Below are 11956 nucleotides of genomic sequence, written 5' to 3'. Positions count from 1 at the left end.
GTTGGAACTGCTGGGTCAGGAGACTACTAGAGGTTATGACGTATGAGTGGACAACAGTATAAAGAAAATATAAAGGGAATTAATGAAAAATTCACTTTTCATAAAAATTGCACATTCCATCAACTTGATACCGACATAATAGTTAGGGGTATCACTTATTCCCCCTGCTTTCTGAAAGCGGTTAGTCAAGTACTCTTTCATTTTGCTAGATTTTTTTGTGTGGAATTCCTTTTATATTTTCTTTATATTATTGTCCACTCATACGTCATAACCTCCAGTAGTCTCCTCATACAGCAGTTCCAACACCAAAACTTTACAAATTCATAACTTTTGCATCGATTGTCCGATTTTCCTTAAAATTTCACTGATGTGTTCTACTAATGTTAATGCTTTTACTCAATCCACATTGCTCTTTGGGTTTATGTTCCCTTTAAAATATCCCTGATCCAGTGAAATGAGCAAGTCACTCATAAGCAATTGCCGAGTGACTCGCTCATTTGACAAGCAAACAGAACTAAGTAAACATAATTTATTATGAGGTAAGACAATTTAGTACGGAAACTGTGATATAGCATACATGAATATAGAGAAACCACCAAAAGTAAATCATTTAAAATCTATGCTTTCCCAGTTTCGTAAATGCAAATGTATCGTTCCTGCTTTTGATGTGAGTGTTTTTTCTTTCCTTCTCTTATTATGTTCCATGTGACTTGTAATAACTTTTCTCTGGTTGGTAAGTTATTTTCAGACCTAGATCTATATTTAAAAACAATATATTTCAACAAAATTATCCTACTATTTACACATTTTTACATATACATATATTAAGCCCCTGTCACACTTTGCCGGATAGGCCCACCGTACAAAAAAACGGGCGATATTTTGCTCATCCATTGTTCAAATCGTCATTCCGGTGGACAAAGTGCAGTTTCCGTTTCAGAGGGGCGTACGTGCACGGTATAGGGGCCGAACCAAACGAATACACAACGACCCCGGGGCGATTGTGTAGAGGACAGTAAAACGTGCGCAAACGAATGAAAACGAATATGAACTGCTTGCCCACAGGACAAAACGCACGAGGAACAAATAGGTGACGCATGAGACGTACATCGAACGTCAGAGATCCATTGACGTTACGGCTATCGGGTTATACATTTATTACATCATCTTGGAGCGTCCACCACTCGGTCAGTTCTGTTTCTACTACCTGTACACTTTAGGCTACTTGTTGCTAGACCTTTGACACCGCTTTCTTCATTTTGGTCCTTAATATCACTTACATTCAGATTTACCCAAAAGTTCCTCACTTTAAACAAAGTCACTTTCATTCATGCCCGATGTTACTTCACAAATTTAAGCTTTTCTATTTTTTGTTTCTGATTAATTTTTTTTTCAGATGTTCTTCAGTGATTAACAACCGGATTAACGTTGATTTTCTCAAGTGAAGGCATATAATTATTCTTCATCGAACTCATCGATTGTATTTGAAGATGCTGAAGTCATAAACACTATTTTGACTGCATTCAGAATATCAATGTCAGCAATACATTTTTTTCAAATTTGGACATTGACTCAAGGTTTGAAGCAGTCCTTATTTTCTCTCAAACAGTTTCTTAGATACATCAAATGCATCACAGTCACATGATAGTAAGATGGCCCATTTAGATTTTCTGCTATTCGAACCTTGACGTCATGGGTTTTGATTTTAATGGCTTCTTCTATTACTCATTGTCTCATTTTCAACACAAAGTTTACTCATAACTTTTAACCGGGGAATATTCAACAGTTTATCTCAGCCGATGCCCAGTCATATCGAATATACTTCATTGCCCCATGATAGCGAACCCGATCAAGGCTGCCTTTCTGCTGGTAAAACCTACAACTAGTGAATTAATTATGCATGCTTCCATTAATTTTGTTCAGATCTCTGCAGTTCCTCAGTATTTACAACAATCTTACGACAGCCATGATAGTAAACTGACTGAAAATCTTGCTTTTCAGAAAGACTTGTCCTGTCACAGAGGGGTGAGAAGTTCCTTCCCCCCCCCCCTTGAAGATGAGGGTCTTTCCGACCTTGAAATATATAATGCATTTTGCGTTCTTTTTGATGTGCCTCTCACCTTTTCACTTGAAGCACAACATTTGCATGGTAAATCGGGGAGACTTAGCAAAGTAGTTCGAATTTGAAGGAAAGAAAGATATTATTCAGAGGGGTGAAGGTTCGGGTGCAAGTTTCTTCACTTTGTCTCCCTCTACAAATTAGATTTGTTAAGATCGCAACTGCTGATCTGTAAATTAACAAACATGTCGGAAAAAAGGAACCAGCGGGACTCGAACCTGTCATCTACTGCTTTCCGGGCAGCGACACTACCACCAGGCTGTCCCTAGTTGCCGGCAGTGACAAGAGGAACATGGAACAAATGCCAAATAGTTCGAATTTGTTTCGCCTTTGTGTCTATGACAATATTGGTCATTCAAACCAAATTGCCCGTGTCTCTCAGGACCAATTTGCTACTTCTTGGACCGCATCTGCCTTCTCTGTCGCTTGCTTTTCCTCCTCCAGGTGGCAACATGTACTTTACAGGAGGCCTAGCGGATCGAAACACGAGGGAAACGACAAAGCTAAGTACAGATACAGGAGAAAACGTGCAACTTGTATAGGACAAGGGTCGGATTGCGCTATCCGTTTTTGGCGAGGAAAAACTTTGTGCGTTCACAAAGTTTTCTTGGCACTCTGACGAACATCACCGGAAGACAAACCTCCATCCAAAGAATAAAAAGCGTAAATGAGAAGCAGACACAAATCGGGTTTCCAAGTAAACAGTCACCTTAAAGGCATTTAATAGAACACAGCTTCAGACCAGATAACCAGCAGTGTGATGCAGAGAATAACCATACAGTCACCACGAGGTGGCGCTATGTAACAAGCTTGAATTGTAACATTAACAAACATTAATAACACTGGCGTGATTGCCCTTCTTCTTTACTCTTTAGTTTTTCACTTGAATAACAATGAGAATATAGAAGCTCTACAATACTTGAGCTTAACAAACCATTATCTTTAAAATAAATAGGGCTGTGAACTATTATAACTTACAAATAGTTGCACTGTTCATGACCTATGATACTTTCAAGAGTAAACTGCCAAGAACTGTAATAGGCTGGCTTATAAAAACACTAAGCTAACACCTCAAAATAATAATTACACTAACGTCTGACTTAGACACCAAGAGTGTAATCAAAAAAACTTATTGGGTACAGTTAACAATAACACCAGATACTCATCCCACCATCAGTTCTTCTCGTCAACGTTAACGAAAACAAGAACAATCATGAATTGTTACATGCATATAACCATATCATTACCTCTCTCAGACATGCTGACACTGAGTGAGGGGAACATGCATACAGTCCTGATTGATATAAAACATAACATTCAGCAAAAACAACAGGTTTGACAATCATGTACAACCTGATAGGACAAGCTAGGATGGCATAAAATAAGAAGCTTCTACAACGGCATAAACTTACACAGCATAAACAAAATTATAAAATGATGTAAATGTTCATGTGGAGACACAGGAGATACACATATCTATATATATCATAAAATAGAATTACATATGCACGTAGCAGAGAACACTGAGATTTACGAGTAACGGTGCAATTAGGGACAGGCAGTATGAGTAGCTATTCATAACACTAAAGATGTAAGTATATAAGGGTAACCGGAAAATATTGAGAAGATGAGGACATGTGGTAGAAATAAACCTGGTATTACACTCAGAAACAGGAGGGCGTATGCACCCACCAAAAATATAGGCATCATATGTTATGCACAATACAAAAGGGCAAATCACTGTGACATAAGCAGGGTGACTGAAAAATAATACACCTATAAACATATCCATGACTGAAATAAAGTACAGAGAACATACCAAGACAGCCAGGTGAGAGACAATAAAGATAAACAGGAATGTCATACAAATACGGATTGGTAGAAATGAAAAATAAACATGATACAAGTACAGAGTAAGAAAACGCCTGTTTGGGACACCTCAGAAGAAAAATAACCTGATTTATAGGGACATAATGTAATAAACCAGATAGGGGGAATTGAAATAACATATGTGGCACCGAAATAACATGGCTATAAGTGAGGTATGAATACTCGGTGAGTGAAGGAGGCAGAGGGAATTAGTCTGAGGTAGCCAGCAGTTCACACAAAAGACAAAATATATCATTGATTAATACATCAAATAATCATCAAACCTAGGTGGGAGGCGTCGGGAGCACTGAGGGCGCCTAGTGGGGGTCACATGTGTGGGGGGACAACCTGGACTGTCAGTAGTCGGAGCAGTGGGGGCAGGTTCCTGGGGCAGAGGGGGAAAGGGGGCTTCAGGAGGGGGTTCCTGCAGGGGGACACACGGGACATCTGGCCCAGGAGGCAATGAAAGTTCCTGTGGAATGTCTCTGCAGGTGTTTGGGGGGAGCAAATCTCGCTCGTCGTCTGGGGGAAGCAAGTCTGTCTCATCGTCGTCAGATATCTGGTGCTGGGGAGGTGCCACAAGGGGAACAGGGACCCTTATGCATTGCGATGTCTTTACATGATATGACGATTTTCTGAGCTGAGAGCCAATGAATTTGCGAATGTTCCACCACCTGCCATCCATTGACGTTACAAGGTATCGAGTGCGTGCGGAGGACTTGCTGCGATCTGACCGGAGATAAACAAGGTCCCCAACTGCGAGAGGGTCATCATTGGGGAGGATGCGGGAGGGAGCCTTAGAACGCTCGCTGTGGGGTTGGTTCGAAAGGCGCTGATCATGTTGTGAAGAGATGAGGTCCACATCCGACAGTGGAATTTGACTGTGCGTGAATTGGTCGCGCTGAGTCCACATTTCACGTGCTGAAAGGCCACGTGAGCGAAGACGGCTATTGAGACGGGCAGTGGCGAGGGACAGGGACAAGGATGTCAGTGGTCCTCTGGAGGGCTCATGCCGCAGGATTTCATCTTCGAGTTCTGTCACGACTCAACCCAATCACCACATCATGACAATCAAAATGTTCCGCTCCATTCCTGGCAGATCGCACCCAAACCATCACAACAACGTTGCAAAAGACCACGATTGGGAAGCCATGTCTTGATCTGAGAGCGATAACTTGCTGCGGACCTCTTTATTGGTATTAGCCTTGTTCAAGGCGCATCACATCTCCCCCTTAAGACGGGAAGTTATGGAAGAACTTTCCAGTCAAACTGCAAACAGTCGTTACAAACATGTTCCGAAACACAATACATAAAAATGCACAATTGTGTGTTCATACACTAAAGTGGATTCTTCACATAAACAAGCTCAGACTTATGAGCCTTATCAAAACCCGTCTTGAGCGTAGGCTAACTGTCTAAATATAGACCCACTACCTGCTCGGAACAAGCATGTGCGTATACGCGCAAAACTTTACAACCACAACATTCCTTGTTTTCTTTTCTTCTTTTTTTTTTTCTGCTTGGTCATAAATCATGAAGCATGTATTCTCTTTAGCTTTCCTGAAATGCTTATGAGTATCAAATGGCCAAACATTTCAACACCTAGTCGAAGTCTAAGAAATGCTGCTGGTTCAGAACAAAATACACTGTAATTGTATCATGAAATAATATACCATAAGTATGGACATATCAAACTTCTCTCTTAGCTTGATGTGCATATGCTTGAGAAAAACCGCTACACATATCACTGAATAACCTACATACACTGATAATCATGCAGTTTGCATAATGAACTTCACACATTTTTGTTGTGATTATTGTGTATGTCACCAATAATAGAAGCAATCTTCCATTCACTATACTTATTAACCATTTTTACATGGTGAGCTTGTAGCAATCTGACCTTTGATGAAAACTGACATAACAACGCTTTCAGCTCAACTGTTTGGTCTGACAAACATCTCTACATTTCTAATTTCTTGGCACTTCTGTTCAAGTACTGTAAAGCCTTGTTCGTCAAGACAATAAATGCATGTACAGTGACTAGAGTATAGCAAAACAATGCAATTATGAACACCTATTATACTCTCTCTGTTTCTGAAACAAGATATCACATGAATATTACCTGGTTATGACTGTATACCTGTATGGTCTCATGAACCTTGCACAATCATCAAACATTATAAGTATCATACTTATAATTTCACCCAATCTATGCGATGGAAAACATGTATAATTGGTCAACTCTATGATACCACAAATATTCCAACTCTCGCAAATTAAGCATTTGAAAAGAAGCAACAACAGCTTTTGTGTGTTTGTGTGTGCTTTCTGCAAACAGCAATGCAACTTAATTTGCAGTTCCAATTAATACCATGTCTACATTATACACTGTATCAAAATATGCTGTATTACTGAAAACCCCTTTCTTCAGCATATAAAGCATAAAACATAGCAAAACTCATGCTATATCACTGGAAATGATTTTGCCCTGTTTTGGTGCAAAAATCATGACAATTTGGAAAACATGCTGTCTTTTCCCATGCAGACAAGAACAAATTATGGATACAAATTAAAACAGTGTACACAATGTTTGTGTCATCATTTCAAAACAAGAACACTCTTTCTTTGACAAGAGAAATATCCTTCTCTTACAATAACATGGAAACACATTTCTTTTGTCTGGTATTGTTCGTGCTTCCAAGTCATCACCAGTCTATTATCTCTGGACATTAAGCACATCTGTGTTCTTTTGTCCCATCCGTGGAAAATACGTGTACTTCTATCTTATCCACGGGACAAAGCGTCTGCAATGACATTGTCTTTTCCGCGTACGTGCTGTATCACGAGGTTGTACTCCTGTAGCACTAGCGCCCATCTGGTTAGGCGTCCATTTTTGTTCCTCATTCGCGACAGGAACACAAGCGGATTGTGGTCTGTGTACACCAGCACTGGATACTTTGTAGTGTTCAGGTACACGTCAAAATGACGAAGAGCCATGACGAGCTCTAACGTCTCCTTCTCGACAGTGGAGTACCGTCGCTGATGTTTGTTGAATTTTCTGGACATGTACGCGACGGGATGGTCAACTCCGTTGTCGTCCTTCTGCATCAGGGCTCCTCCTCCTCCTGTGTCACTCGCGTCCACCATAAGAATGAACTGCTTGTCAAAGTTCGGCGCTGCAAGAACCGGAGAACTCGCTAGCATTGCCTTCAGCCGGTTGAAAGCAACTTGACAGTCATCTGACCAGTCGAACTGCGAGTCTTTCCGCAACATGTTGGTAAGCGGTGTTGCAGCATCAGCGAAATTATGGCAGAACTTCCGATAATAGCCAGTCATGCCCAGAAATCGTCTCAGTTCTCGCTTACTCTGTGGGCGGGGAAAGTTCAGGATCGTCTCCACCTTTGCTTCAACAGGCTTGACGGAACCATGTCCCACAATATGACCCAGGAACACGACTTTTGCTCGGGCGAACTCACATTTCCTCAAGTTCACAGTAAGGTTGGCACTGGTCAAGCGGTCAAACAGTGCTCTGACTCTCAGAAGGTGGTCCTCCCATGTATGGCTGTACACTATGATGTCGTCGAGATACGCCTCGCATCCCACCAAGCCAGACGTGACGGTGTTGATGAGTCTCTGGAATGTAGCGGGCGCGTTCTTCATCCCAAACGGCATCACTTTGTATTGGAAGAATCCATCAGGAGTCACGAATGCAGACAGTTCTTTCGCTCTTTCACTGAGGGGAACCTGCCAGTACCCCTTCAAAAGGTCAAACTTACTGACGTATTTGGCATTCCCTACGCGATCAATACAATCATCGATGCGGGGCAAAGGGTACGAGTCTGACTTTGTTTTCGAATTGAGCAACCTGTAATCCGTACAGAAACGCAAAGAACCATCCTGCTTTGGAACCAACACACAGGGAGAACTCCATCCACTCTTACTGGGCTCAATAAGGTCATGTTCAAGCATATATTGAACTTCCTTCCTCAGAACATCCATTTTCAATGGATTCACACGATATGGGTGTTGCTTGACAGGGGAGGAGTCCCCCACATCAACATCATGCACCACCACACTAGTACGACCTGGTACATCACTGAAGAGGTGTTCATACTCATGGACTACATCCATCACCTGAGCTCTCTCTACTCCTGGAAGATGAGATAATGTGTCAGATAGATTTGCTAACACCTCAGAATTCTTCAACATCAACTGCGGAATTTCCACATCATCACTCTCACTGTCTTCACCATCCACTTCACAACCGATTCCGACTGTGGCAACAGGCTTTTCTTTAGCCTCTTTTACATTTTCAACATACTCCTTTAGCATGTTGACATGACAGAGTCTTCTCCTCTTCCTCCTATCAGGTGTCAGGATGATGTAATTGACATCACTCACTCTTTTCTCAACCACATACGGCCCTGCATATCTAGCCTTCAAGGCATCTCCTTGAAGAGGGAGCAACACAAGAACCTTAGAACCAGGCTCGAAATGCCTTTCTTTCACCTTCCGATCAAACAGTCTCTTCATGTTAGACTGAGCTGCCTTCAGATGACCTGCAGCTAGTTCACGAGTACAAGAAAGTCTATCCTTGAACTGACACACATAGTCCAATAGGTTGGACTCCGGCTCAACCAAGATCTTTTCTTGCAAGATCTTCAAGGGACCACGAACTGAGTGCCCAAAGACCAGCTCGAAAGGACTGAATCCAAGAGATTCCTGGACCGATTCTCGAACTGCAAACAAGAGGAGAGGAATACCCTCATCCCACTCTTTCTCGTGCTCACTGCAGTACACACGCATCATATTCTTCAAGGTTTGGTGAAAGCGTTCAAGAGCTCCCTGGCTCTGTGGATGGTAAGCACTTGAGTTCTTACATTCTACACCTAACTCACTCATCACCTGTTGGAAGATTTTGGATGTGAAATTAGACCCTTGGTCTGACTGCACACACTTTGGAAGTCCTACCATTGTGAAGAACTTCACAAGAGCTTTACTGACATTCTTGGCAGTAATTGTCCGTAATGGAATTGCCTCGGGGAAGCGGGTAGATGCACACATCATCGTCAGCAAATACTGATTACCCGACTTTGTCCTTGGAAGAGGACCGACACAATCCACAATGACCCGACTAAACGGTTCTTCGAAGGCCGGAATTGGCCTTAAAGGGGCAGGGGGAATCTTCTGGTTTGGCTTGCCAACTACCTGACACACATGGCAAGACCGACAAAACTCTGCGACGTCATGTCGCAAACCTGGCCAGAAGAAATATCGAAGCACCTTCTCTTGGGTTTTGTTGATCCCCAAATGACCTGCCAATGGTGCTTCATGGGCAAGAGATATAATCTCCTTCCGGTACATCTTTGGTACCACTACTTGATGAACATCTCGAAAATCCTCATCACTTGTGGCATCAGGAGGGCGCCACCTCCTCATCAAAATACCATCCCTCTTGTAAAACTTCAATGTTTCATTCACTTCCTCATCCTCAGGTACAAGTGACTGTGCAAGACGCACTATTTCAGGGTCTTTGCCCTGCAATTCAACCAGACTCTGACGAGAAATCTCTGACATTTGACCATGGTCCATATGTGCATCATCACTGCTGCTAGACTCTTCAAGTCTAGAGAAGAAAGTATCAGCCAAGATATCCTCTTGCTCCTCTTTCTTCAGTTCACGAGCCATTGACCTGGTAACAGCACATGAGGGAAACACATCAGGCATATCCTGAACCAATTTCTCTGTGGCTTCGTCAACCACGGGTGTCTTACTTGGGAGAAAGTGAGGCAAAACCTTCTCTCCAGCGATATCATTGCCGAGCAATAAGGTGACACCTTCGACTGGCAATGTAGGCAAAATACCTACTACAACTGAGCCACTGACAAGATCGCTCTTCAATTCGATATTATGAAGAGGCACTCGGACACTCCCACCTTCAACTCCCCTCACAAACACTTCTGAATTCACAGAAGATTCAACCGAAAATGGCAATGTATTTGCACACAGGAGACTCTGTGATGCTCCTGTATCTCTCAAAATGTGAACCTGAACCTGCTCACTATCAGGCGTCAAACTAACATACCCTGAAGATATGAAAGGTTTGTAATTCTCTGCCACCCGTTCAAACGATGGCAGATGCTCTGTGCGAGTGGTAGCTAAAGCATCTGGCAATGCTTTGGGGTTGCTAATCCCCTCTTTTTCTCGCTTCTTTTTTAACTTCCAGCAAGATGACATCACATGTCCGTCCTTCTTGCAATAGAAGCAAGCCTTGTTCGGCTTTTGATCAAGATCGGGCTTGGGAATGCTCGGAGCAACAGCTCCTTTTCTTGGCACACCCTGGCCTCCTTTCTTGCTTGAAGAAAGTTTGAAAGTACCCTTGTGGGTAAGCACATACTCATCAAGGAGGACAGCAGCTCTCCTGGCACCATTCACTTCCCTTTCCTCCAGGTACTGCCGCTGATCTGGCTGAACACACCTCTTCACCTCCTCTAACAATACCAACTCTTTCAGTTTGTGGAAATCATCAACACCAGACGACCTTAACCAGTGTTCAAAATGGGTCTGCTTGTGTTGCACAAAATCAACAAATGTCTGATCATCCCGTCTCCTATAATTCCGAAACAGTTGCCTGTGGGCTTCCGGCACCAACTCGTACGCCCTTAACACGGAACTCTTCAAATTCTCATAGTCAGAACACTCTTGAATAGTGAGAGACGCATAGACCTCTTGGGCCTTCCCTACCAGCGAGCTCTGTATCAATGTCGGCCACACTTCCTTGGGCCATTCTAAACTCACAGCCACTTTTTCAAAGTGCTGGAAAAACTCTTCTACCCGGTCTTCACGAAATTTCGGCACCAATTGAGATTGCCTTAATGCATCAAATTTTGATGACTTTGCTGAACTGCCGGAAGAAGGTTCATTCAATTTTGCATCGATTGACTTGATTTCGAGTTCTATTTTCTTTGCCTCGACTTCCAGCTGCTTCATCCGAAGCTGGATCTCAATTTTCTTCAATTCACTTTCTGCAGGGGTTACCAAAGGTGTGATAATTTCACCATCATCTGTCCCTGCTTCATCCTCTGACAAAGAGGCAGGCCAAATACCAGTATTGGTAAAAAACTCCGAAATTGTGTCCTTGATCTCTGCTTTTCGATCCGATGTTTTGATCGGGATTTCTAAAATTCGAGCAACTTCCACCAGTTCTGCCTTCCTCAGGTTATTAAAACCTTCCTGAGTGGGTTCATCAACAAAGCTCTGCACGACATCAGCCATTGTGGGAATATCAAAATCAAAACTTGCAAGAAGTCACAAATCCTCACAAAACTACAAAGCCTTAACAAAAGAAATGCACTGCATATGAGTACACATGTACGCATGAACCCAGTCACATGCGCAGAACAGGCAAAAATTTTCTACGATAAGCAGAAAACATCAAAATCCCTAAGCCTTCGAATCAGGCATACAATCAGAACACCACGGCATCACATTAGCATGTGATCTAAGGACATAGAATGAGTATACACACTCACTACAAACGACTACAAACGATAGCACGATTGTGCAAACCAAGGAAAATATATCAAAGCCTTTAACCGAGGCTAATCTTCCTGAAAATTCGGCGTGACCCGTAGCCAATGTGTACGCAAGCCCCCACACATACACATCCAGCATACGCACACTCACAAACTGCACTAGCCCTACACACGACGCGCTAGACCGACCGTCTGCGACTACAAAACACGTGCGAGCCCAATGCGCAATACCCACGCTATGCACTAGATATACGCACACAACTGAACGTGAGAATCCTCACCCAAATCGGTCTACACAAGACCTTCATGCAAAAACGACAAACGTTCAAAACGTGAGAATCCTCACCAAAATCTGCACTAGGCCTTCACACAAAATGTAGCCTATACAACTACTAACACAGTCAATGACTGCCAAAGCCTACGCAGCATA

The 11956-nt window shown here is 42.7% G+C and overlaps 1 protein-coding gene across 1 annotated transcript; it reads right to left on the bottom strand.

The window, feature by feature from the left end:
- Nucleotides 1-2474: 2474 nt before the first annotated feature.
- Nucleotides 2475-11266, bottom strand: LOC139732805 (uncharacterized). Its single transcript, XM_071643646.1, has 3 exons — nt 6824-11266; nt 4273-4553; nt 2475-2589 (listed from the first exon to the last, which is right to left on the bottom strand). The coding sequence occupies exons 1-3, from the start codon at nt 11264-11266 to the stop codon at nt 2475-2477; spliced, it is 4839 nt and encodes a 1612-aa protein (XP_071499747.1).
- Nucleotides 11267-11956: the final 690 nt, after the last annotated feature.

This window comes from Diadema antillarum, unplaced genomic scaffold (assembly GCF_040938485.1).
Source record: "Diadema antillarum isolate AM-2024a unplaced genomic scaffold, OU_Dant_1.0 seq00000450_RagTag, whole genome shotgun sequence".
Lineage (NCBI taxonomy): Eukaryota > Metazoa > Echinodermata > Echinoidea > Diadematoida > Diadematidae > Diadema > Diadema antillarum.
This window is presented reverse-complemented; position numbering and strand designations above follow the sequence as displayed.

Excerpts from the sequence above, each read along its gene's own strand:
- LOC139732805 (XM_071643646.1), bottom strand. The coding sequence starts at position 11,266 with ATGGCTGATGTCGTGCAGAGCTTTGTTGATGAACCCACTCAGGAAGGT. Across the intron at positions 4,554-6,823 it reads ACAACCTCGTGATACAGCAC|CACCAGATATCTGACGACGA; the intron begins GTACGCGGAAAA and ends GCACCTCCCCAG. Across the intron at positions 2,590-4,272 it reads TCCCGACGCCTCCCACCTAG|GCCTCCTGTAAAGTACATGT; the intron begins GTTTGATGATTA and ends TCGATCCGCTAG.